Source organism: Nannospalax galili, unplaced genomic scaffold, assembly GCF_000622305.1.
Source record: "Nannospalax galili isolate Female #2095 unplaced genomic scaffold, S.galili_v1.0 scaffold69, whole genome shotgun sequence".
In the NCBI taxonomy this organism is placed as follows: Eukaryota; Metazoa; Chordata; class Mammalia; order Rodentia; family Spalacidae; genus Nannospalax; species Nannospalax galili.
This window is the reverse complement of record NW_008360297.1, coordinates 1,189,450-1,217,094: the sequence shown is the minus strand read 5'-3', so window position 1 is coordinate 1,217,094 and position 27,645 is coordinate 1,189,450. Positions and strand designations below refer to the sequence as shown.

Sequence of the window (27,645 nt, the reverse complement as noted above, 5' to 3'; positions counted from 1 at the left end):
ATCCCCCCAGCCCCCACAACAAAGTTTGTTTATACAATTATTTTCTCCATTTCGTAATTAGAAATATTGAGATTTAGGAAAATGAACCATATTGCCCAAGAGCTCAGAGTGATATGGTGGTAAAACATGCTGTATAAAAGAATACAAGACTCAGGCAGTCTAAACTCCATGCTTTACTAACTAAAAGAATTTTTGGAAAACTTCTAATACTCAAACTTAGTTATCAGTGACTCCCATGAAGGCCATAAATCTATCTCTGTCTTTGATGGTTTCAACAGCTCAGGCTGGCAGGACACATGTATCTTACCTATGTTTATATGAAGGTAAATTTAAAACAGAAAATTGTAGAAAAATGTTAGGCTCTGTAACCTGAGTTAAGAAGTTGTCTGAAAAGTATTCTCTGTGTACATGGGAACAAATGTATATTTCAAAGGTTAAGGATGGGGAAAGACAGGGAGCATACATGACCTACTCTGTCTTACCACAGGGAAGGGCTTTGGCAGGGATTTCCTCAACAGCCTTTGCCACTGTGAAAGAAATAGCAAACACTTGAGCTAAGCTCAGATCTAAACCACATCTAGAACAAATCTCAGCTGTCAGATAGCCTCCAAGTCACTGAAAGACTTTGCAGTTCTGTCAGGATGAAAGGGATAAATGACTGAACCTACACGAGCTTGTCAGTCATTGTGCCAACACCAGAAGATGCACAGTCCCAAATGGAATTGACAAGGTGAGTGCCAGAGCAAGACTTTAAAAGATCTATAAAAAGGAAGTGGTAGAGCTGATGCTGGTTCATATTAAACATTTGAGCAAAGTTTACACGTCTACTCATTAGGTTTCAAGTAGTGATTATAAGTAGGTATACTCAAATAGGAGGAAAGCTCTATTAATAACAAAAGAAGCCTAGTTACATATGTGGGGCATCAGTTAGTTACTATGGAAACACACATGATGTCATAAATCTGATGTTCTAAATTTACAGCTAGACTGAACCTACAAAGTGATAGGGGATGGAGCTGGAGAGATGAAGACCTGCATAACAACAAAAGAATTCCAACAGTTAAAGAAATGAGTCAACCATCTTTGAAACAGAAAAAGAAGGTGAGAAAAATACCCAAAAATCTTACCAGAAAGCTAAAGAAATGTCAATACGAGTCCATCTTTTCTCTCTAGGAATGCCCTGCAAAAACAAATAATTTCAGATAATGACCACATGTAAAAGAAATGGAGGGAGAAGAAAAGGAAGTACAGTGGGAGATTGTAAGTCCATCTAATAAGTCAGAATTTGCTTAGCATATACTTATATGCTAATGTGAAGAGGTAAAAACATTATGGCTCTGTAGGACAGAGACATAAACAGTAAAATTCTGTACTTAGTAAAATCTGTACCAAGTCGCAAAAGGATGTTTAGATTTGAGAACTACACCAGGTCAGGCTGACCTTGAACTGAGTTTTGAAGAATATTAAAGAGTAAAGATAGTTGCACAGGAATGATAGTAAGTAGGCAGATGGAAGCCACTTGGCCTGAGTGGAAATTAAAAGGAAGGGTGGTAAGCATGGGAGTAGGTGGTAGAAGATCCATCCTGAGGCTCCTGGCCTGTCAGTGAACATGGAGTTTAATCAGGAATGAAGCTTGACTAAATTCACATTTAATAAGGCAGACAAATTCAGAAATGGGAAGGCTTCAAAGGTCAAGAATGGTGATCTGAGGCCTAGCACAGAAATGAAGGAGAGTTGAATTTAAAATATCTTTTGAAGCTAGAAGTAAAAAATAGTATGGTGAATGGTATAGGTAGGGGATAGAAAGAAATCATTTCAAGAACTATGAAACTAAATCATCCCTTGAAGTCAAATTCTCAGCTAATACAGGAGAGATGCTTCCCAGGCAAGGCCCAATGTATGAACAGATGACTAGACCACTCTGGGATGGACTTGGTCTAAGTTTTATGTTAGCTTCCTAAACAGATAAAGAATACTAAGCTTCTTAAACAGATAAAGAACACTAATTTGAATTACATTGCTGCTACTTAACTAGCACAAAACAGTATAAATTGTGTTTTAATAAGTATTTTCCTAATGGGAAATTTGAATAAATTTCCACGAAAAATGTTGTAATTTCATCATACTTAGTTTTCCCTTTTAGTTTGGTATTAGAAATCCCTTTTTGTGTTAGATGATGGGAGTAATTTGACAGTAAGAAGAGAAGACATTTGTCAATAAATTTGTATAAGGTACAGGTCCTTGTTTATAAAATTCAAACTAATATTGGTGAGTCTCAGTTAAACAGTTACTCGGAAAACAAATGAGTTTCAGTTATGTATGGCAAAAGTAGAAATTTCATGACTAGTATGTTTAGAGCAGCAAAAAGGGAATCTAGTTCTTCTGTTATAAGCAATTTCCTATTTAAATCTAAGTTTTGTTGACCTCTGGAAGACATGCTTAAAACATGTCTCTTGTTATCATTGTTAATGATGAATTCTGCTTCATAGCTTGAGCTCATAAAGCAACTAATTTATATAGCAACACGCTTATATAACTCTTGTATAAAAATGTGTTCTTTTTCTCATAGTTGTTACAATGGGAGAGAAATAATGTCTAAAGTTTACATATATTTTTGATGTTGGCAAAGTGGCAAGTCTATGCTTTATTTACTCTTTTATTTCCAAACTCAAGACTTCTTAGATCTCTGAGATTCTAAATTAATAAACATTCTTTGTTTCCATATTAAGAATGAGCCTGGAATGAAGTACTCAAAAGAGAGTCTAGATGCAGAGAAAAGAAAGGATTCTGATAAATCTGGAGCACGTCTGAGTACTCAGGTGAGCTACTTTCTACACCACTGGTGAGAGAAAGCAGAAGGCACAACGGAAAAGAGCAAGTGGGTAGGGGCACTCTGGGAAAGACATGTGAGACATTCAGCTCTGTACTAAGGGATAAGCAACATCTTCATGAAGAGATTAAGCATATGCTCTGGAGAAGCTGGCCTTTGCCTTCCCTCCAGTCCACATCCTCCACGATTCAGCTCTGTACTAAGGGATAAGCAACATCTTCATGAAGAGATTAAGCATGTGCTCTGGAGAAGCTGGCCTTTGCCTTCCCTCCAGTCCACGTCCTCCACTGTCAAGCAGAGTACAAAGTATGGAAATGTCACAGTCTCCTCCAATCAGACCAGGGAGGGAAGGGGATTCTGGCCATCACATTGACCATTTTCTGCACAATCTTTCAGATGAGGCGTACAGGCAATCCGAATCACTCGATGAGATGTTGCCCCATGCGGTATCACTACTCCTGTAGACGCTGCCTTTGTACAGCTGAGGGAACTAGCCCCTGCTGCACAATACGCATTTATATTCACATGGGCCTGTTGTGGGAGCAGGGCCGGCAGATCACCATGATCAGGGTGAGCAGAGATGGAATGACTGATTTGGAAGGGAAGCCCCAGGAAACCTGGGTGGGGAAATGAAGTGGGGAAACAGAAATCCTTCCACTTGCCTCTCCATGGTATCATCAAGAAACAACAGCTGGCAGGCTCTGTGAACTTATGTGTGGCTGTCACAAAGCCCTGCTGCAACTTGGCTTGGGTACCAGCTGCCCTCACCTTTAAAGTATGATAAAATCACAGATACGTAATTTTAACATCAATAGGCTTATATTAGGGAGAAATTGGGGAAAAGAGAAGAAAGATGGTCAAAGCTATTAAGCACCATAGCAGAAGAGTCACTGGTGATAAATTGTGAGCTACCATAATGTTTTCCTAATTTTCAATGCTCTTTTAGGTGATCTCCACTTTGTTACTTTATACAGAAGTTATGATTGGGCCAAAGCAAGAGAAGTACACAAGGATAAAGGGTGAATGAGAGGTCATAGAGACCAGGGGTCTTTTCATTGGTAGAGGATGTTTTTAGTCTGAAATGGTTAATCTGTAGGCACATGCACAGAGTGAAAGGTAGGGAGTTATACTACTGAGTCTTTTTTCATACGCAGGGATCTCAAGAATTAACTGTGCCCAAAACGGACTCTGGAGGGTACCCGGTGAGAAATCAATGGTCTCGAACATCACAGAGCCCACTCACCAGGGCTCCATCAGTAGACGAGCCCAGAAGCAGGAACACTGTTGTTAAGGTAGAGCTAAGTAAAAATATCTTATTATCAATTGATATTTGTTTAAATGCCCAGATCCTGTTCTATATACTTTACTTGGCTTTTAGCTAATTTAGCTGTTCTAGGACTTCTCAGATAATCCCAAATGTACCACTGAGAAAACTAAACCAGAGTAACCTGAGGAAGGTTTCATATTGCTAAGTGGTAGAGATTAGATGTAAACACAGCCATTAAGTCTAGAGGCTGCAAACTCTGCTTCCTTCTTTCATCCATGCACCAAATATAATTGAGTACACAAGGCTCTCAAAGAGGGTATTAAAAAATGAATGAAAGAGAAAAATTAACTAGCATTAAATTGTGTGTGATTTGGGCCTTAACTAAGCCTGACCACATAAGCAAAATTATACACAGATATGAAAATATATAAACATATAATATATAAATAGAATTTTGAGATTGTTTTCAGAGGCAGGGAAAATAACATTCCATGATCTAATATATATTCATATCCCATCCATCCATATCCTGTCAGGTTTGCTTCAATAATCCCATCCACACATGTGAGACAAGCATTAAAAACTGAAATAATATTTAGATGCTTAAACAATTTTTCAAACACCTTACTTAATAAGGTGATTCCTTCTTTTGGGTGGTGCCTTCTTAGGAAGACAATTCTCTGCCATTCAGTTGGCATACCAAACTTTGAAGACACATGATTCTCCAGCCTTCTGAACAACCCCATCACTATTCACAGGGTAAACAGGGTGAGAGAGGCTCTTAGTAAGGGAAAGTGTTCCAGTGCCAATTTCTAGTCCACTTTGTGCATGGAGTTAACTGGAGTCACTGACTAAAGCAAGTCAGATTCAAGCTGTCTGATCTGTCTAGGGGGTCTCAGAGAGGTAGGTGTATGGCAAGCATAAGAAATTTAGTGAATTCGTCCTGCTGTATAAGGGTAAAGAAGAGAACCAGGGTCCTATTTACTCAAAATCAAAAATGGAGGTGCATGGGTGAGATGCTGATGAGGGTCGGGTTAAGAGACAAGAGGTGACAAATCTGTCCGTGTAACAGAAATCTGGGTAAAGGAGCTAGGATAAATCAGGACTCATTGACGGTCTAGGAATGGGCTATACAAGAGTAGATAGCTCTGAGTTGGGAGCTGTGGAGACTCGGATAGGAATCCCCATGGGCCTGGACCTCAATCACCCATCTCTTGCACAGGCCCCCAACAGCTCCAGCACCTCCCTGACTTCATCTGCCTCCCCCAGCCAGCATGAGTCTCCTCCACTGCAGGAATTGGAGAAGCTGGTGTCACCACAGAACACCCAGATACAGCCAACTGCGGTGGTTGAATCCCTGCCTCCCACGCCCCCTGAGCTGGAGCCCAGCCCCGGAAGAGCTCTAGGCGGTATGATCCCAGTGACTCCTCGCCACACAACCTCACGAGAGAACTCCGCCAGGACCCTAGAGACTTGCAGCTGCGGGACTATGCGCACAGCTGCGACTCCCAAGAAGGAATCTCCAAGACGCGGGAGTATCCTCGCACGCCTCCAACTGAATGGAAGTCCTACGACCAGCGGCGTCTGCAGTATTCCACTTCTGTGAAAGTCGACCATGACTGCATGTCTGAAGTGCAGCAGTGGCAGCGGCAGCAGCAAGAGGAAGATGAGGTGGACGAAGCCTATTGGTCATCTGTGAGCATGCTATATGAGAAGATCCCGAGCTGCGCACGTCCCAGGCCGGTGAGGATCCAAGGTCTCTGGCACCCCTGGACACCCCTCCTCCAGTCCCGCAGCTTCCCTAGTGCCCATAGCACTGGAACGTCCGTCCCATGTCTTCCCACCCCAGAACCTCCTGCATCCTCACTGTTTCTGTATGTGTGTGTGTGACTGTCCTCTCCTTGCCTTTCTCTGCAGCCCAAACCCAAGCACGCCATCACCATTGCTGTCTCTTCCCGGGCACTGTTCAATATGGTGGATGACAGGAAAATCTATGAAGATGAAGGTCTGGAAAAGTACATGGAGTATCAACTCACTAATGAGAACGTCATCCTGACCCCCGGACCTGCATTCCGCTTTGTCAAGGTATTCTGTAAGATGTTTTTGGTCCCCACGGGGACCTTGGATGACAAGTGCAGGTGCTATGGGAGTTATACAGTTTGAGTGATAATTACTGTATTCCCCTTACTATTCTCACAGCGACCCAGTTGACCAAGTCTGGTTTCACTTTCACAAAGACTTCAGGAATTGGTGGGAAAAAGACTTTTCAACCTGAATCTAGGACTGGGATTTGGGCTTTCTTAAATGGAATCCAGGTCACCTGACCTCTTATAGAACCCAGTTTCTTCCTCCACTGAAGGAGTGCTAGGAAGTAACACTGAGTTTACCATTCTGAGGAGCAGAAATAAAACGCCTTATTAAAATAAGATCGATTCACCTATTCTGGCCCAAACAGAGCCTAGTTAAAAAATCAAGAAGCTTCTGGAATGTGTACTGAGTTTAGTACTGATCCTCTACATAAGTTATAGGACTATTACTCACATAGCCAGTGAAAACAAATGACACTTCTGTGGGTTGATATGTAGAAGCACTGGGGAAACACAATCTTATGCACGACTCATGTTTAAAAAATTACCAAAGGGCTAGAGAGAAGGCTCAATGATTAACAGCCCTTACTGCTTGCTCTTGCAGAGGACCTGAGCTTGGTTCCCAGCACCCATATAGCAGCTCACAATCTCCATAACTGCAGCCCCAGGGAATCCAAACCCTTCTTTTGGACTCTGTAAGGCACCTTCACTAATATGTACACACACACACACACACACACACAATTAAAATAAAATAAGTCTTTAAAAAAGTAAATTATTAAATTAAAAACAAAGCTCTGTTATGCCACACATATTTAAAAAAAAGAAAAGAAAAGAAAAACACCAAGATGATCAGTCTGTTCTCTGTGGATCGATGATATGGAATTTTTCTAAATTCCCAAAGCATCTCATATTTTTCACAATAAAGGTTGATTTTAAAATCTTAACATAGGCAAACCACAAAAGGGCAAAGCATAAAAGGGCTACTCTGAAATTCTTTTCTATCTACCCCTGAGTTCATTCTAGTAAACAGAATATTATAACAACTTCCATTAGACATTATCCATCTGTGTAGTGGATACTGAGGCCCATGTATAGGAGGCAGAAAATACAGAAATGATGACATAACCATGTCCTAAAGGTGCAATAATTTCTCAGTCAGGATTGTGTGCAGCTTGATTCTGACCCTGGTGACCTGCTTTTCCTCCAGTCTCATAACACCAGCTTTCCCTGCTCCTCTTTATACACACCCATGTTTGTAACCTGCAGGCGCTGCAGCATGTCAACTCTAGACTCCGTGAGCTATATCCCGAAGAACAGGACTTATTTGATATTGTACTGATGACTAATAACCATGCTCAAGTGGGAGTGCGGCTTATAAACAGCGTCAATCACTATGGTAAGTAAAATAAATACCATGTGGAAGACCAGCTCACAGCTCTGCACAAGAGAAGCCATGTTATTTCGCTATGGCCTAAACCAATGCAGTGTCTTTGATACTGACACCCCCTTTCTGTGTGAGGAATGTTTATTTGCCTATGTCAGAACAAGAAAGACCATGTTCATTTTTAACTTCAGCACAGAGCTGGGCTCAAAGCTCTGGACTTAACTTGTCAAGTGTGAATTTCAAAGTCTTAATCCCAGGTCCTCAATATATTTCTGTTTTATGTTTTTCACTTCTGAACTTGACTTCAAGGAGCCGTCAACCTAGAGGCTTTCTCTGTGGGATCAAGCTTCTTGTTCACCATAGATCCATGTTGAGGGTTTAAAGGTTTTCACCTCCCCTTTCCACTCTTATCATTGGATGCTCCCAGCTGCTCTCTCTCCCACACACAAATCCATACTCAAGCCAGCACAATTGTCTTTATTGCTTTACATGGAAAATTTCATTGGTTCTGGTCTCCAGAGCATTTCCATTAATGTGTCACTTTCTTGTAAAGTTTCCATCATTTTTCCTACTAGGAAATTACAACATCCTCTTTGGGGTACCATTATCTTGTTTTCTAGTAATGGACCTAGTAGTTATGGGTATGTCAAGTCAAAATCAGGTTTAATTGTATGCACTGAATTTCTTCATTTAAATTAGGCATAATTATAAATATTCAAGATATGATACTGATATATTACAAATTTATTTTTATTATTTCATATTATTCTAATTATGTATCTGAAATATATTTTAATAATATAGCCCTTATAATGTTATGAAGTAAAAAGAGAAAATGTATGCCAGCAGTTCTGTGGGGTATTTTATCACTCAGTAAATGAAAACTTATTTTTATACTTTCTATTTGTTTTGAGATAGCATTTTGCTATGTAAGCCCAGGCTAGTCTTGAACCCATTCCTCAGCTTTCAAATGCTTGGATTGTAGGCATGTACCATTATATTTGGGCCTGGAAACAAATGAGACACAGAGATTTAGTAGGTGGCACAGGTCTACCTTTCCCTCATTATGCTGAACCCACTGAGGCCTCAGGAATCACAGTTGCCTATATACAAATTTTGCTGAAGAGCCAAATGGGACAAACTTCTCATATAGCTTTATTCAAGGAACAAACCCTTTACCTTGGAAGAATTAGTTATTTCCCTGTCTGGGTACTGAACATAACTCATGTCTGTCTCTGCTGTGACCTTTGTTAACATTTTCATGCCTGGCTTCACAGTGAACTGGCATCTCTTTGCAGAAAAGGCCTAAGTTTTCATTCATTTCTTAAGTCCTAGAGTCAGCTCAGAATTTCCAGATTATATTGATATTACTTAAAGATTCATAGAGTTGGAGAGATAGCACAGTCATTAAAAGCTAAGGCTCACAACCAACACATCAAGGATTTATAGAGTCCACCTTTGTGTCACTTGTATCCAGTATTGACTCAGGTGAAAATCTGAGAGAATTTCATTATCATCAAAGTAAACGCTTCCACCTACACTGTCGACCTATGGTACCTTGGTCCTTCAAACACAGTTTGCTTTATACTTAAGATAGCTACAAAGATTAGCATAAATCTAAGTCTTTGAATATGCATATAACATTTTATCATATACATGATGTTGTCACATCAATGGATATATTTTGCTTTCAAAAATAATCTAGCCAGGCATGGTGGTTCACACCATTAATCCCCGTACTTGGGAGGCAGAGACAGGCAGATCTCTGTGAATTCAAACCCAACCTAGTCTACTTAGCAAGTTACAGGCAAACTGGGGTTACAGGGGAGACCTTATCTCAAAAAAAACTTCTGGGTTCAGATCTTTCTATATGAATCTTACTACAATTTCATATACTTAAAACACCTGAAAAAAAGAATTCTATGTTTGAAAGTATAAACCTCTAAAAACTCTTAAGTGATATCATTAGATCACTTTTCTCAGTTTGAGGTTTTTGGGTTTTTGTTTCTTTTGATCCTACTGGGATCAAACCTAGGACCTCACGTGTGATGGCCAAGCTCTCTATCACTGAGCTACATTCCCAAGTTCATTAAATCACTTTCTAGACAACTTGTACCAATTTATACTTTCATCCATTGTATATGTGTGTGCAATTTTACAAACATCTCTCTAGTAATCAATGTCTTTCTAATTGTTTATTGGAATGCAATCATATATTGTTTGTGCCTAGTGGCATAGGGCTTTTCGGAAGGTTGAAGATAAAGGATCACCACAGGTTTAAGACCTTTGTGGGCTATATAGTAAGCTGAAAGCTAGTACAGGCAATTTAGCTAGACCCAGCCTGAGAATGAAAAAAAAAACTGTTTAAAGGTTCGAGGATATAGTTCAATGGTAGAATGTTTGTCTAGAGGGTGTGAGGCCCCATATTCAGTCCCTAGTACTGAAAACAAATTAGAAATACAGAGCACAAAACTGTTGATTATGCTAATGGATTCAAATGTTCAAGTTAAGAAGGAGTAAAAATTTCACATTGTTTTTAGAAAATAATTTAAGTGCTGGAACTACTTGTTATTACATTGCATTGTTACTAAAAAATGCAGAAGTGTACTTAAAATAGTCCCTATCTTAATGGTCCCTTTCAACAAGCGAGGAGGAGGCTGTATAGTACAGATAAGAGTCAGACATGTGAGCTAAAGTTTGCTCTATGCAAAGTTAGTTTAAAGTTTGTGGATTAGTTAAGTTTTTGCTTCTCAGAATCCTTTTTTATAGTGAAATTAATACCCACCATCCAGTTCCAAGAGTAAATTGCCAATAGTCTATATGAATATGCTCATAAACTATGGTGTGTCAAACATACTCCCTCTTGTGTGAAGTAAATTTTTCAATGTTGGTTCTATGAAATTAATTTTCAATCTTCATTTACTTCCAAGGTAACTAACTTTCATTTAGATCTATGAATGAACTTGCTTAGATTTATTCATAAACTCAATTGTTCTGATAGTGACTTTAATTTGGATCTATAATATTTGTTTTTATCTTTAGTTTGGATGATAATAAGCCTTTCTTGCCTGGTAACAGGTTTATTAATTGACCACTTCTGTTTGATCTTTAATTTGGATCTATAATATTTGTTTTTATCTTTAGTTTGGATGATGATAAGCCTTTCTTGCCTGGTAACAGGTTTATTAATTGACCGCTTCTGTTTGACGGGTGGAAAAAGCCCCATTGGCTATCTGAAGGCATATCTCACCAACTTGTATCTTTCTGCAGATTCTGAAAAAGTCCAAGAAGCAATAAAAGAAGGTAATAGTCTGGTTTTCTACCTCTAGCTCATAAGGTCTTCACTGATGGTTAGTTGCCTTGGGTTTCAATAGAGTTAGGTAGCTTAGCTCTTACTAGGTCCTCTGCTAAGGCGTTTATACATTTGACAGTTATTATTTTTGTCCTGCAGAGCTTTGATCTCCCTTAAAGGGGACACTTTTGGTGATCGTTTCACAACACATTTCACAACTCCTATTACTATAGAAACAGAGTCAGTACATAAACATCTGTGCTGAAACATGACATTGTGAAGAAGAGTGGGATCATATGGTAATAGCTAGAGAACATCACAATTGAGAAGATTGTTTTAACTAAAGTAAAAACCTATAGCCTTGAGCAGAGTGCTAATAAATACCCATGATCTGCAGGCATTGCCTCTGCAACCATGTTTGCTGGAGCCAAAGACATGGCTTACTGTGACAAACAGCTCCGCGTGGCCTTTGATGGGGATGCTGTTCTCTTCTCTGATGAGTCTGAACATATTGCCAAGGAGCATGGGCTGGACAAATTCTTTCAACATGAAACATTATTTGAAAATAAGCCTCTTGCTCAGGTAAGTTCACTGAGTTCAATATTCATCTGCTGGTCTTTTAATGTATTAACATCAGTATTGTTTGCTGTGATAGCTTTTAAATTATTTTAGGCAACCTCCCTACATTCAATTTGCATTTTCTTTCTTTTTTTGTAAATTCCTTACTTTGAAACATCTACTGCTGAGAACCATGGTTTTAAAGTTTAACTTTTATTTATAGTTCTGGAAATACTTCTAAGATCTTCTCTTGATAATGAGTTAATCCTCTGTTATCTGTTATTGGTAACAGATAACATAGCTTACCATTGATCCATTTCAGATTCATAAGTTCTCAAAACAGTAAGGTCATTTCTAAAATATTGCTCAGGAAGTTTTTTCTGTGTCTCTCAATATGTGACCCTAAATTCAAGAAAGACATCACTTAACTAAGAAGACCAGCAAGACTGAGAGCCTGAATCCAGTCAATTAGCCTCAAATAAGAGCAAACTATGAACATCCATTATAAACTAAAGTAAAATACTTAGGCTTTAAAAAATTTCAACCCATGAACTGGAATCTTAAAAATCAAGATCTGAAATGAACATCTGAACCAAAGGAAATATGAACATCAAAATGTTCTCCAAACTGAATCTGAACTGAAGGATGGGTTCAGTTTTACTTTGTGAAGCTGCTCTGTATAATGCAGAGAGGACCTGCCTGCCCTGTCCCTGGTCTTTAGGGGACACTTAGTCTTTCAGTCTTCAGTAAGCGATCTACAGGTTATTTTCTTAGATCCTTTGTCAAATTGAGAGTGCTAGCTCCCATTCTAGATTTATGAGAGTTTTTATAATAAATGGATGTTGAATTTTGCTTGATGCATTTGTGCCCATTTATGGAGAAAAATCAAATGTTTATTGAGGTCACTGATATGCAAATTCATTAGAGAATTTTAACATGTTCATGTTGTTCTGCACTACTTGTACATTCAAGCTGGTCTTATGGTATGGCTCATTGTATGTATTCCTGGATCCAGTTTGTTAAAATTTAGAAATTTCTATCTTCATGTCTATAGTGTACTTGCAACATTTTACTTTGGAAGTAATACTGATCTCACAAACTGCATTGAAAATTATTTAAATGTTTAGTAGGCCTTTCTAGACAAGCTAGCCGAGCATGGATGTTTTTGTCTTTTGAAAGTTTTTAAAAATTGCTAGAGTGTGTGTAATGATGGGAGGAGGAAGGACATACGTGCCATGGTGCACATGTGGAAGTCAGATGACAACTTTGTGCAATCAGCTCTCTCCTTCCACCTTTATGTGGCTTATGGGTCTTCAGAAAAACTTAGTTTTTCAGGTTTGTGTAGCAAGTGCTTAACTCACTGAGCCATCTCACCCGCCCTTGAAAGTCTTTTAAACTAACAATTTAATCAGTATGGAATTACTATTCAGATTTTTCTTTGTGTTCCTCTGTCCATGCCTTTCTTCTGTTTATGAGTTTGTGGTTTTCAAAGAATTTGTCCATTTTGTCAGTTTTATAACCACAAACATTTAAATGTTTTATTATGCCTTGAATCTTTGTAGAATCTTTACCGTGGTTTCTTCAAATTTCATTTTTGATGTTAGTAATTATTGTTAGTGTATTGTTTTTGATCAATCTTGCCAGATTTGCCAATTTTTTAAATCTTTTCAATGAGGCATCTTTTCCTAAAATTTTTAATATAAAGGCTGAGGTCACAGATTAGTTTCTTTTATTCTTTTCTAAATCAAGAATTTTAGAGCTATAAATCTTCAGGCACCTATAGTTTTATCCCTCATAATTTTAAAATGTTGTCATTTAATTATAATTCTAAATATACTTTAATTTCTCTGTGACTTCCACTCTGATCCATGGGATAGTTACTATTAGGTTACTTAGTTGCCAAATATTTGAAGATTTTTCATATATCATTTTGTGATGCCCATATGTTCAGCATTATTACACATTTTCTTCATAATACATGAATCCCTTTATATTTTATAATACTCCTCTATCTAATATTTATATAATCATTCTACTTTTTGTAGACTACCTTATCTCTATTTTGATTTATATTTAACAGATATATATATATGCATATAATACTTGGAGTTGCTTTTCATACAACTGAAAAATCACTATTTTTAATTATTGACTTTAGGGTATTTAAGTGTAATGGAATGATTGCTTTGCCTGAATTAAAAACCTGCTATCTTCCAACTTTTCTGTGTTCCATCTTTTAATTTTTTGCTTCTAGATTAGGCATTGTGTTTCAGACTCATCTTCATTTCCACTAGCAATAACTAATATTTTCCCCATGGTTATACTAAGGTTTATAATATACAGCTTTACATAACCTTGCTAATGGGTCAATTAATATTATTGCACACCCTATGTGGTATGAGAACGTTACAACAAATCACTCCCAAACTCTCCCTACTTTATTTTGTGCTTTTGTTTCATGTTTTAATTTTATCTACATTATCTTAGTAAGTCACAATACCTTGCTATTATTTTTGTTCTTAGGTAATCAGTTATCTTTAGAATGAATAAGGATGAGACAAAAATGGGTCTTTTATGTTCATTTTCATTTTAACAATTGCAAATCATCTCTTTAGAAATTCATGTGAGACATATAGGCACTAAATATTGTTTTTATTTGCCTGAAAATTCTGTTTCTTTCTCATTTTAAAACAAAAAGTCTATTTTATTTTCACTTGTTCTAGCATTCTGGGTTAGCGTCAGCGTCCCTTCACCCTTTTAAGATGCCCTTCCATTGTACAGATTCTGATCACAAATGTTTTGGGTTTTGTCTACTTTGATCCTCTGTATATGCTATGTCTATTTTTCTCTGCCCATCTTTAAAACTGTTTTCCTTTGCTTTGGGAAGTTGGAATACAAGGTGTATATTTGTGTGTGTGTGTGTGTGTGTGTGTGTGTGTCTCTGTCTCTCTCCCTCTGTCTCTGTCTGCTTCTCTCTCTCTCTCCCTCTCTCTTTCATGATGTGTCCCACAGCAATTCAGTGTTTTGCCTGTTGTCTCTATATTTTCAGTCTATGTGATTTTATTTATTGTCCAGTTATTCCTTTTCTTAATTATGTAGAGTCTACTGATCTATCAGTTGATGGCATTCTTCATTTCTGTATAGCAATTTTTATTGCTAGCATTTTATTCAATACATCTTTTTCAGTGTCTTTGCCAAAATTACTATTGCACTCATGTTTGTTGTCTAGTGTTAAAGTAGACTTTTGTAGATAATACTAGTTGTTTTCGGTCATATGTATCACTGTCTAAATTCTATTAATGCCTCTTGTACATAGATTGTTCTTTTTCTTCTGTTTTATTGTGTTCTACACATATTATTTGATTATCAGTTATAGTATACAACTGTGGAAGGTTTACTAAATAGTCTTCAGGCCTGCTAATTGGTATACCTTCTCTTCTAACTACTGAGATGGACTGAATCAATCTAATAAAAAGCTCAGCTAGTTTTAGATATCATTGTCTTGGCTTTCTTCATTGTATCATGACTTCACATTCTCCTTCTAAAGGTACAGACTGGTTTGCCCAGGACTTCTTCTCAATCTTCAGCTTTAGGGCTTGTGAGACTGTGCTCAGATATTAATTTCTGAACTCTGAGCCCTGTCAGCTGTTTCTTATCTCTGCTTGCTTCATCTCCCTATAATTTAAGGATGAATATCTGAATCCTGCCTGTCTCCCAGTGATAGGAGTTGCCTTTCAGACTGGGTCCAGACAGCTTCTGTGTCTAAGAACAGAATGCATTTGCTTTCCCCAGTAACAGTGGATCTTTATATGGAAAATAATTGTTAAAAGCCCTTCTATCAGTTTAAACCTTCTGTTCTCAAGGTACAAGAGAGTAGGACAAGAGTCTGTGTTTTCCTAAAGGTAGCTGCTTCCTCCCCAGAGTTTGTTGGAACCAAGGATGGCTTCGTCTGTATCCTTCCCACGAGCTGTCCTCATGAACACAGAGCAAAGCTCACAGAGAAAAGCCTAAGAGTATGTACTTCTTATGTCTGTAGATCACAGGGCTGTCCTTCATCAGTTTGTTTTTAATTTCCTCAATTTTTCATACTTGCTTGTGCAGTGTCTGGTATTTCCTTCAATTATCTGCAAAGGTGTGCCAGTCTTGCATTCCACCAGTCCTTGGAGGGTGCCTGCTTTTTCTTAGATTCCAGGTTAGTTGACTGTCCTTTGATCTCATCTGTCTGATGTACTGAAGTTATGATTTGTTCCAAATATCCAGGTTTTTATTGTTATTACAAAAGGAAAAATAGGGCTTTTTTAGCTTTCTACATCTTAAGCAGATGCCAAATGTTTTAAATCATACATATCACCAGCAAGATGGCTCAGCTGGTACAAGGTGCCTGTTGCCAAGTCTGATGACCTGAGTTTGATCCCTGAGAACCCCCCACATAGTAGAAAGAAAAATTGACTCCTAAAAGTTGTCCTCTGACCTCCACAAACAATGTGGCATTTTCATGCCTATGTACACACATGAACTTAAAAAAATCAATATTTAAAAAGTAAAAAATCAAATCACAGTCTTCTGATTTTTCCTAACATTCCTATATTTTATTGATAAATACTTTTACCAGTATACAGATGTGTAAATTATAGAACATACCCAAAACTAGAATTAAAAGGTGACTGCTTCCCAGTATGCATATGGTAACATAAGTTCAGCATTCTCCTTTCTTCCTTCTGCTAAGTACTCAAAGAACTGAGCCCTCTGTGTTTCAGAAACAATGTGTGACCAGGATGTCTCCTGCATACAAGAGCTAAAGAAGCTCTGCTATCTCATGCCCCTCCGCAAAAAAAGTCTAAAAGTTAGTTTTTAACTGTATGGATTTCTCTTGTCACCTTTAGGAAAAAAATTAGTTTCTCTCTCTCTCTCTCTCTCTCTCTCTCTCTCTCTCTCTCTCTCCATAACCAAATAAATGTTCTCGCAAGAAGCCATGTTGTCATGGTTGCAGAGCCTTTGAATTTTTAAAACAAGCTAATCTTTGAGTACCATCCTTAACCATCCCCAAAAGCTTCATTCGTTTTGAGGTAATCTACTTAAATACAAGTTTTAAAAAACAGTATAAAACACAAGCAAAGATGCTAAGTAAAAAGGACTGAAAAAAGAAGAGAAAAATTTAGGAACAAAGAATTGTCATTAGAAAAAGTCATCACACTACAAAGTTTGTGACTGAACATTCACTTTGACTTTTTTTTCTTAATTTTACTTATTATTTTTATTTTATGTGTATGCGTGTATTGCCTGTATGTAGGTAAGTGCACCCATGTCGTGCAATTCCCATGGCGGTCAGAAGAGGCTGTCGGATCCCCTGGAACTGGAGTTATGGACAGTTGTTAGGGGCCATGTGAGTGCTGGGATTCGAACCCTGATCTTCTACAAGAACAACCAGTGTTCTTAACCACTGAGGCATCTCTCCAGTCCCCACTTTGACTTTTAAAAACATAGTAAACAGAGTCATAAATTAGATATTCAATCAGGGAAGGAAAGACAAAGTATGAAATGGTAGAATTCAGGAAGTGATAAAAATAGAAGATAGTATTTTAGAGAGAAAAATGACAGAAACAGACCACAGGTAAAGAGTAGCTAACATATGCATAAGTGCAATTCCTTAAGAGAGTCATTGAAATGATTTTGGATATGGTGTGGATGGATAAAAATTTCTAGAAAATAAGAGTCAAAAAATTCTTGAATATCAGCTCATCATGCACACATTAAATCGTTAAAATAATTTGAAACCTTTCTAAAGATTCACATTATCTATAGGGTAAATGAGCCAGAACAACCATTTGCCCGAAGAGGAATAATTCTTTGAGCTGTCTGTCAACAGAGACCAGTCACTGCAAAAGGTAGGCAAGCAAGGGAAGGCTATCCAGCTACACTTAAACTACTTAAATAGTTGCACTCAATGGCAAAACACTTATTTATAAGAGTTATTCAGAGAAAACATAAATTATGAAGTCTATATCTAGACAAAAGTTCATTCAAGTGAAGAGGAAATATCTAGCTATTCAGGTGAGAATATGCTAAAATCTCAGATTATTTCCATAAGAATTTGTATTAAGACAACTAAGTACTGCACAAGAAATTTTGATGAATATTCCCATGATTGTATGCACTGAGATTCTAATTAGCATATAATATATTTCACCATGGATTTAAACTTAAAACAATGGTAAAGACCAGGGTAATATAGAAAAATGAAGCAATATTATGTCTTAATGTAGAATTTATATGGCTAATGAAAAATAGCAATACTGAGAAAAAAACAATCTATGTAGTAGGTATATTGACATCTTCAGTTAAGACAGGCAATGAAAGAGTAAAATGTAGTTGGTATGTAATAACATAGTATTTAGTAATGCAAATTTAAACACAAAGGAAAATTAAATGACTGTAATTAAATGGTGATTAAGTAGACAGAGAAGTTTTGAGAAAATACCTTATTGTCTGTATTTTTCATTGTAAGCCAAGCTTGGAATCCCTAAATTGCAATCTTAGGCCTTGGTAGCCTGAGGATATGAGGATCACAAGTTCAAGCCCAGTCTGGACTGCATAACAAAACCTGTCTCAAAAACAGTCAAACAAAAAGAATAACAGACATAGGGATTTTAAAACATAGAATACTGAGGGTAATATAGAAACTTACAGTTGTAAAAGGTAACCAGTAGAAGGAAATAATGCACATTTTCTTAAGCGTCAAAAGAACCACTCATAATCACAAGAAGCAGGACTTTTTAGTGAATAATCCTTTAAAATCTTTACACCTAGAAAATGCAAAAGAAGAAAGCCTCACAAAATAGAACCAATATCAATATTTGTAATATGAATAAATGTAAACAGACTAAAATTCAACTACTTTTTTAAAAATTAAGATTTTCAAATTGGATCACATCCCCCAAATAGCAATTTGGTGCTCTGTGCAAGAGTTACAGCTAAAAGTGTTTAGAAAGGTCAAAAATAATACTCTGAAGATTTGTTAAAAAATTACAAATATAAGACAGGGTTGGATTTGGGCCAAAAAATTTTAGCCATATAAAGTGAAAATAACTTTAAAGGCAAAATGTACAATTAACAAAATAAAAGCAAAAAAATAGTGTCTTGATGAGCAAGTGAAACTCATCTCTCCCAATTGTAAAGCATAGTTTATGCCCATTGTCCTGGCCTACTGATTTACAGAACATTCTTTCACACTTAAAATACCTTGGTTCAATAAATTATTTGGTCATCCTAGGTTTATTCCAGAAACCCAAAGGCAGTACTGCATATCAGTAAATATCTACACGGAAATATTTACAGGAAGTTTAATGTTGCAGGAAGTTTTAATGTTGTGCATTCAGCTCAGAATCACTGTGTGACACACAATAGCATGTGTTTCGTGAGGTCATATGACCCCGCTTTGCGGGTAATCATTTTTTGGCTTACTGATTCAAAGTTGTGACTTTTTTTTTCAGGGTCCCTTGAAAGGCTTTCTGGAAGATTTAGGCAAACTGCAGAAGAAATTTTATGCCAAAGATGAACGTTTACTTTGTCCACTTAGAACCTACCTGGTTACAGCTCGAAGTGCAGCCAGTTCAGGTGCCCGTGTGCTGAAGACCCTTCGTCGCTGGGGTCTAGAGATAGATGAAGCTCTTTTCCTTGCTGGAGCCCCCAAAGGTCCTATCTTGGTGAAGATCCGGCCTCACATCTTCTTCGATGACCAAATGTTCCACATTGAATCTGCACAGAAATTCGGCACCACCACAGCTCACGTACCTTATGGCATTGCTCAAAAACACACCTAGGGATGGGGAGAATAAACAGTGACAGTATGGTATTTCAAGAAGCACTTGTTTTGGGTGTCTAGAGTCATTAGGAATTTCAGAGGACTGGACCTCAGAACTTAGCTCCCTTGGAAAGGTTTATTCGTTTGGTTTATACATTAAAAAAAAAAAAGAAACAGAAACATTTTGAATTATCAAACTATTGAGTTTGTAAAAAGCTATTACACCTGACTGTGTAAGTCATAATGATAGTGCTTTAGATAAGCATAGAACTTGAATGCTTAGAGTTGTTTCAGAAGCTTAATTTACAAAAACGTTGTTCATTTTTTAAATATTAGATTGAATTTTTGCCCAGAATAGCGGTCCTCAAAGATGGAAAATAGTTTTATATCTATATCTAATCTATACATCTATCTATAGCTAAGTACACGCCTGAAAACTAGAACTTCATACTTCGTTGTCTCTGTGACAAGCCTCTTAACCAATTCAAAATGAGAATGTCCCTCAGTCTGCCCGAGTATACCAACTTGACACTGTTCATTTCGAAATAAATCTGCTGGTGGTTTCCACAGAGTAGTTTCTAAGAGGAACTTTAGACCAAGCTGCCCTCTAGAGGGAAACTACAAGTCCCAGCAAGCCCCGCGCGCAGCAACCGGGGGCCAAAGGCCGCGCCCCAGAGTCCTTCGCGCAGGTGGCTGCTTGGGCTGCGGATCCCTAGCACCGGATCCCGAGTGCCCACGGCCCGGAAGGGTATGGCTGTGGCTACCGCGGTGGCCCTACTAGCCGCACTGGGCGGGGCGCTGTGGCTGGCGGCCCGACGGTTGAAGGGGCCCGGGGTCCGGCAGCTGCACGGAGGCGGTAACCCGAGCCTCATGCACGGGAAGACTGTGGTGATCACTGGGGCCAACAGCGGCCTGGGCCGCGCTACAGCCGCAGAGTTGCTGCGCTTGGGCGCGAGGGTGATCATGGGCTGCCGAGACCGCGCGCGCGCCGAGGAGGCGGCGGGTCAGCTCCTCAGGGAGCTCCGCCAGTCCGGGAGCCCCGAGCCGGACGCCGGCGCGGGGGGCGAGCTGGTCGTTAAGGAGTTGGACCTCGCCTCGCTCAGCTCAGTGCGCGCCTTCTGCGGGGAGCTGCTCCAGGTGTGGGGCTAGCGGAGCCCAGCGGCCAGAGGATAGGGTCCTGGCGGCGTGGGAGGGGCCCGAGGCGGGGTGTGACCTTGAGTGGTCCGGAGGATTTCCCGCCCGCTTGCTAGGTCTGAGAAGGAAGAACTGGGAGGGTCCCGAAGGACGTTAATAGCCAGTTTCTGAACTTTTCATTCTGTTCCACGAGGACAGCTCGGCAGTCATCCCTGATCTCTGAATTGTTCTCTTGTGTCAGAAGTGAAGATTGCCGTGCCTTCTGTCACGGCGCTCTAGAGGCTAGCCAGGAACCTTATCAGGGGCTTTGACTTTTTTTTCTCATTTTCTTTCTTCCTATTCCTGTTTTTTGTTTTGTTTTTTCGTTTGCTTTGCTTTTGTTTCTGTTTTGTCCTACTGAGATAGGAGGGGCGTGTCTCTTGCTGCCACCTTTGCACCATCCCTAACCGGACCCTAACCCTGATTCCCAAAGAGAATGGAACTTAAAATCCTATTAGTGGTCCCAACAGACAGGAATGAGAATAATATCTTGCCTAGCATTGTGGAAGACTTGATGCATGCCAGATTAGCCAGGTACGTTTCTAAATGAAAATACCATCTTTGGCTGTTACCACGTCTTCACGATAAACTTATAAAGTAGGCATCAGTACCTCCGTTATAGCTGAGGAAACAGTCCCTTGAAGGCTAATTAACACTTGTACTTGGGGTCTTCAGCATCTTTGCTTGAACTCTGTTCTGTACTCCTGGTGCTGGGCAGTGAGGTGTGAGATTTCCTTGAGTGGAAGGAGGTTCTCCACTAAGGTAGAAGCCTCTGTTGTACTAAAGTAGAGCTCTGGCCAAGTTGGTTTGCCAGAGGGAAGTCTGAAGGTAGCAGCATAGCAAAAGTACTTGTCAAAATGGAATCCCTTGAACCTAAAACAGAAGTCCCCAAAACTTTTCTCAGTAATTTTCTCATGACAGCTTTAGGCCAAAAGAAATATCTCCCAAGTTCATTTGTTAAGTAGATCTAAGCAACCTAAGAAGTATTTATATCCTAACAGTTCACTAGCTATTTGAAAAAACAAAATTCAAAGAAAAAATGTATCTTAGCTATGTTTATTAATGGAAATGTGTGCCTGTTGGTCACTGTAGTAACTTTTCCTGCCCAGAAATGAAATTGGACAGTCACCCTCTTTTCTTGCTTTACATAAATTTTTAGCCTTGCTCTTGCCTTAAATGACAGTAGCTGCTAATGACAGCTAAAAACTCTGCTGTACAAAGTGAGGAACTCATCAAAAGAGGTCACAGTGTACACTGATGCTGTGAACCACCCAGAAAACTGAACCATGCAGGGCTAGTAATTCTGGAGATTTGGAGAAGTACCCCAGCTTCCCTCAAAAAGTTAAACTTCCACTGCAAGCTAGGAGGTTCCTGCTACTTTGTTCTAGAGCATTTTGTTGCATATTAAAGACTCAAAGACTTGGTGTTGTGGTATTTCATTAGCATGTAACAAGTCAAGGAGCCAGGAGATTTTTGAAAGCATCAAAATTAGGTCATTCTGTTCCCTGCTGAAACATAAATAGAATGTAAATAGGGTTGGGCATGCTTCTCCCTTGTACCTTTGATTCTTTGGTGTTTTAAAGCAGAACCAATAAAAAGTAAGGGCACAGAGAGGTGACTAAGTTGTTGTCCTAAGTGCTTCTTGCTTGACCCTGAAGTTTAGTGACTATAATTAGAAAGGGAAAAAAATGGAAGTGTAGATATTTTACTGGTTGGTATTCTTGGTATTTATGACACTTATCTCCTAGAATTTAAAAAACTAGTAAGTGATAAAGTCTTAAAACAACACAAACCTAGCAAAGAATGATGTTCAGAAATGATTAATTCAGAAAACCTTTCCAAAGGATTAGTAAAGACCAACACTCCTTTTTTCCCCATCAATGAATTCCTGCCTTCTTTTTGAAGTTGACTATTGGAAAACCTAAAGGTTTTTAGACAGGCCAGATGAGAAATAGCGAATCCTCAGACAGGTAGGCTTTGATAACAGCTATGAGAATTAAACACATTTTTCCTTCAGTTACACTTGGCAAAAAAAAAGCCAGTGAGAGTTGAAATTTGGCTTAGAATTAATTTAATCATGAGTCGCCACCATGCCTTTACACCTGGACATGTACATTGCTTTTTCTCTGTCATAAAGAGACAGAGCCAGGAAAGAGCTAGGGAAAACCAACTTGGATGACTTCAGGAGCGAAAAGACAAACTGAGAGAACAGTAAATGTAGGGGAAGATGTAGGGGTTATGGTTACTGTACAAAGCTAACCATATAGGCCTCCTAAGTCAGGGCCCCTTGAAACCTGGAGAGTTTTCATACAGGGCAGAAAAGGCCTGAATTCTAGAATCATAGTAGAGGTTAACCGTGTCAGTTGATCCTAGTTCTTGTGCTTGTTCAACAGTCACCGTGTTGTTGCTAATTTTTTTTTCACTTGGGAGGGCTGTCAGTAGAGACTGCAGCCATGGTTTATTTCAGCTCCGCCTTTTTATACAGAAGAACTCAATTAGTTTCAACAGCATTGCTAATATTTTTATGTTACCTAGACAGTGTTTTTCTTAACTTTTCTTTCTTTGATTTATTTACATTGTCCCCTCTCTAGGTCAAAATTTGAAGCTCTGACCTTGATGTTTGCCACTACAGGGAAATGCCTTGAAGTTATTTTGTATCTAGTGTGACATTTACACTTAGAGGACTACAGAATAAAACAGTCTAAACTTTGCCTTTGGTGGTGATACCAAATAGGTCTGCAAATCTCAGTGCTGATCTGCTGGATGTAGTCTTCCTAACTCACCATGACTCAAGCTCTGCTATGAAAATCCCAGTTAGAAAACTGGGATAGCTTACTAATTCTGAGAAAGGGTGTTGAAGTCTAAGAATTTCATCTTCAGACAGATTGTTTTGGCTCTTAGGAGCTTGGTGACACTGGCTCTGTGTTTCAACTTACAAAATTATTGGAAATAGATGAGGTTATCTGAGGAAAGGACCAGGCCCCAATTAAACATGCAATATTATCTTTTTTAAAAAATTGTACATTTTATGCTGGGCATGGTGGCACACGCCTTTAGTCCTAGCACTCAGGAGGCAGAGGCAAGCAGATTTCTGTGAGATCAAGGCCAGCCTGGTCTACATAGTGAGTTCCAAGCAAGCAGGAGCTACAGTGAGACCCTATCTCAGAAAACTTTGCATATTTGTGTTTGTGTGTGTGTATGTGTATATGTCTGTGTGTGTTTCTCTATTGTTGGAAATATTTTAAGAAAATTGGCAAGGTTTTGTTTGTTTAAGGATGCTTTTATGCATATGATATCTCATGGTAACCCAAAGTTGCTATTTTTCTAGTTCAACTGAAATTAAGAGGAAAAATATGGAATCATAGATCATAGGAGTGCCTCATCCCCACATTCTCTGTGTTTCTGCTTTAAGAAAGACATTGGTGTTGATTAGATAATCAGCTTCTGAGTAAAAGGCCAGAGTTACATGTTTGTAATCATGAAGTTGCAAAAGTAGAAGAGCAGAAACTGTCCTAGAATTGGTTCCCACGTGTCTACCGTCAGATGGCTATGGATAAGTGTTCTCATGTTATTTTAATAACAGGAAAAGAAGCTGTGGAGATCTGAAGGGATTCTCCCTGCAAGGGAATCCCTTTCCCCACTAAAAACAGGATTGTCAGTGCTTTGAATAGTTATCTGATAGGCCATACTTGAAATGAGACACTTTTGGTCTCAAATTACTGTTTTGATTAACACATCTATCATGAATAAAAAGATATATTGAAGGCCTGTATTCATAATTCTGCATTCTCTTTTTGGTTTTAAAGGAGGAGTCGAGGCTGGATGTCCTGATCAATAATGCGGGGGTCTTCCAGTGCCCATATATGAAGACAGAGGATGGATTTGAGATGCAGTTTGGAGTCAACCATCTGGGACACTTCCTACTCACCAATCTTCTGCTTGGACTCCTGAAAAGTTCAGCTCCCAGCAGGATCGTAGTTGTTTCTTCCAAACTTTATAAATATGGAGACATCAACTTTGAAGACTTGAACAGTGAACAAAGCTATAATAAAAGTTTCTGTTATAGTCGGAGCAAACTGGCCAACATTCTTTTCAGCAGAGAGCTAGCTCGTCGCTTGGAGGGAACAAATGTGACTGTCAATGTGTTGCATCCTGGGATTGTGCGGACTAATCTTGGGAGGCATATACACATTCCACTGCTGGTCAGACCACTTTTCAATTTGGTCTCATGGGCTTTCTTCAAAACTCCATTAGAAGGTGCCCAGACTTCCATCTACTTAGCTTCCTCACCTGAAGTAGAAGGTGTGTCAGGAAGGTACTTTGGAGATTGTAAGGAGGAAGAACTATTGCCTAAAGCTATGGATGAGTCTGTAGCAAGAAAACTGTGGGATATCAGTGAAGTGATGGTTGGCATGTTAAAATAGGAACAAGAATAAGAAAGCTATTTTTGAAACTATGTGTTATGTCATTGGTGTTCAGGAATGGTGTGGTGAGGGCAGTTGCTGCTTGAAAATTTTTGCTTTATAGTAATGCTGCTGAGAGGTGTATATGGATATTTGAAGGTTACTGAAGCTGTTTTAGGCTAATATAAGACTTCTGCAAAGATGTTTTAAATATATATCATACTAAAATGAGCAGCACAATTATATTTCATTAAAATTTATAATTGGGCTACTATAAATTACAGATGTTAAAAACTGGTAACTTAAAAATTAAAGTTTTCAAAAACCTTTGAGTTTCATGGCAAAAAATGTTAGCAATTTTTACTTTAATGCTGGTTTTGTGTAGACATAATGTCCTTAGTGTGTACACATAAATTAGTACTTGGAATAAATTTATGGTGCAGATTATTCCATGTGCGTTTCTTAGAAGCATCTCTGAGTGCGGTCCTTTACTCTGTCAGCACTAGCCTTTCTTGGTCTTACTGCCCAGGCTCTTCCTGCCGCGTCTTGTATACTGCTCTGCTCTGAAAACTTGTTTTGAAAACCCAAATCTATTACCTGCTGTTATGTCCCACTTCCAAACCTATGATGGTTTTCCATTTAACCATACATTATGTTTTTTCAACCTCTTTTTTTTTCTTTCCTATCTTAGAATTCTTTATTCTAAGAAGTCTTTTATTCAAATATAGAAGTTGGGTAGATAAATATAGCAGTGCTGTAGGGCTGGAGTCCCTCAAGGCTGCTCCTAAAGGGACAGTATAGAATATTGTAGTTTTTATAAGTCATCCCCACTTAAATAATAGGTTTATTTAAGTTCAGGCAAATGTCTAGTAACTAGCGTCATGGGTGGATTACCCATATCCAGTGTATCTCCAGTCATTCTGTGAGATAACCCAGTCCTGAAGATAGAAGAGTCATCCCTTCCCTTGCCTTTGGGTGTTCCCTTATCCTCCCTTAGTCTAGAATACCCTCCCAGGAACGCTACTTACCTTTTAGGTGTCCATCAAGTGTGCCTGTAGGCAGGAACAATTGTCTTCCCACTGTTTCCCTTGATTTTCCAAGTATACTAATTATACATCAGTCCATTAAACAAGTAAGAATCATTTAAAGAAAGGAAGTTTATTATTACCAATTTTTGCCCTCAAGACTCATGGAGTAAAAAAAAATCAGTAATGAAGGCATGGTAAGCACAAAAACAACTGAGCCCAAATGGAAATGTCTGGGCTTTAGCGATGGCTCAGTGGTTAAGAGCACTGGCTGTTCTTGCAGAGGAACCACGTCAAATCCCAGCACTCCTATGGCACTAACAACAGTCTGTAACTCCAGTTCTAGTGGTCCTATGCCCTCTTCTGTCCTCTATGGGCAGTGCACAATGGGTGCACTTAAACATACATGCAGGCATGGCACACATAAAATAAAAATTAATTTAAAAAATCAAGTGGGAATGCCATGTGCATCTGGTTCTTCATCACAAGTATAGACTTAGTAACTTCAATTTTTGTCTTACTATCTCCTAATATTAGAAAGAAAAAGGGAATTATGACACTAAAGGAGAGCCAGCACCGTTTTATTTCATGATCATTTTGGCCAGAGCTTACTCGTTATTTTTAAGACCTTTTTAATCCCTGGTTACCAGTATGGGTTCCTCTCCCAAATGCAAGATCTTGGCAGAACACAGAAGGTCTGTTTTCTGTCAGAGCATTGCACTCTGAATACCAGGAACCATTTCATCACAGGTGTGTCTCTGCAGGTGTAGTGGGTACGGCTACATCATGTTCTTTGAAATGTATTTTAAAAGTAATCCTACAAAGAGACCTGCTGAACTTGGAATTATGGGCAGGAAATACATCAGAATGCAACTTGGAAAAATGGAAGCTAATAAATCTGTCCTACACCTCGACTTCATTAAAAAGGAGCTCCCTTTTTCATTTAATAGCATCTTTTTCTGGCTGCATTTTGATACCTGATGCTTTTCAGGGGATTTGGACCTTTTGAGCCTTTCAGAGTTCTTGTTTGTGGCACCACAATAAAATACGATAGATTAATTTATCATGATGGAAAAAAGAAACTTATCTGGAAACACCAGCTATGAAGGTAAAGTGAGCCTGCCATTTGGAAGATGTCTCTCCCACCACTAGCTGAGCAACAGCACCAGCCTGACTAGTCACATTTGGAAGATGATTTCAGCTCTTTGTTTCTCTCTTTCTCCCACAACTCACTTCTGATCATTCCATTCAGCAAAGGAGTAAGGAAAAGAATTCTCTTTCTTTGATACTTTTACACTCTGTAAACTACTGGTACAGCAAGCCTGTGCTAAGCTAGGTAATGGAATAAGTGAGTTGAAAATCACTTTTCCATCCAAATACTTGGCCCGGTTGTTTTCTTTTTAACACTGACATTTATTTCAAGGCATTTTTTCCTAGAAGTGAGGAGCTTGCTGGCCTTCGATTTCACTTTACCCACGGTGATTGTTTTATATAGTGCAGTTCCTAATTACCATTTAATTAGGAAAAGGCTTTCACGCCTTCAACCATACCATCACAATAGGTTTAATTAACAACTTCCCTGACTTGACCCTCCCAGTGATTTAGGAAATTACTCGACCTCTCTAAAGTGTTGTTTTCCTAGCCTAATAGTGAGCTATAATGTGTACTTAATCCTTTTATCAATGTGTGTATGTGCACGTCTACATGCATGTACATGCCACAGCATGCAAATGGAGGTCAGAGGACAACTATGAGATCAGTTCTCTCCTCCCACTTTAAGTGGATTCTCAGGATCCAATTCAAGTCACCAGGCTTGTGTGGC

The 27,645-nt window shown here is 38.7% G+C and overlaps 2 protein-coding genes across 6 annotated transcripts; both read left to right on the top strand.

The window, feature by feature from the left end:
* Window positions 1–1,068: 1,068 nt before the first annotated feature.
* On the top strand, window positions 1,069–19,391 carry Nt5c1b (5'-nucleotidase, cytosolic IB). 5 transcript variants are annotated; one of them, XM_008824192.2, is made up of 11 exons: window positions 1,069–1,101; window positions 2,730–2,811; window positions 3,240–3,400; window positions 3,985–4,122; window positions 5,320–5,503; window positions 5,548–5,840; window positions 6,015–6,182; window positions 7,454–7,583; window positions 10,752–10,874; window positions 11,261–11,445; window positions 18,912–19,391. In XM_008824192.2, exons 1-11 carry the CDS (start codon window positions 1,069–1,071, stop codon window positions 19,239–19,241), a joined length of 1,827 nt encoding a protein of 608 aa, XP_008822414.1. In that variant the 3' UTR covers window positions 19,242–19,391. The 5 variants fall into 5 exon arrangements, with proteins under 5 accessions (XP_008822414.1, XP_008822413.1, XP_008822412.1 ...); XM_008824191.2 differs by having other exon boundaries at window positions 2,730–2,819; window positions 3,227–3,400; XM_008824190.2 differs by having other exon boundaries at window positions 2,730–2,819; window positions 3,227–3,400; window positions 3,985–4,130; window positions 5,322–5,503.
* Window positions 19,392–19,884: 493 nt separating this feature from the next.
* On the top strand, window positions 19,885–25,245 carry LOC103726584 (retinol dehydrogenase 14). The gene is made up of 2 exons (XM_008824195.2): window positions 19,885–20,359; window positions 24,202–25,245. Exons 1-2 carry the CDS (start codon window positions 19,973–19,975, stop codon window positions 24,817–24,819), a joined length of 1,005 nt encoding a protein of 334 aa, XP_008822417.1. The 5' UTR covers window positions 19,885–19,972; the 3' UTR covers window positions 24,820–25,245.
* The last annotated feature ends 2,400 nt before the right edge of the window (window positions 25,246–27,645 follow it).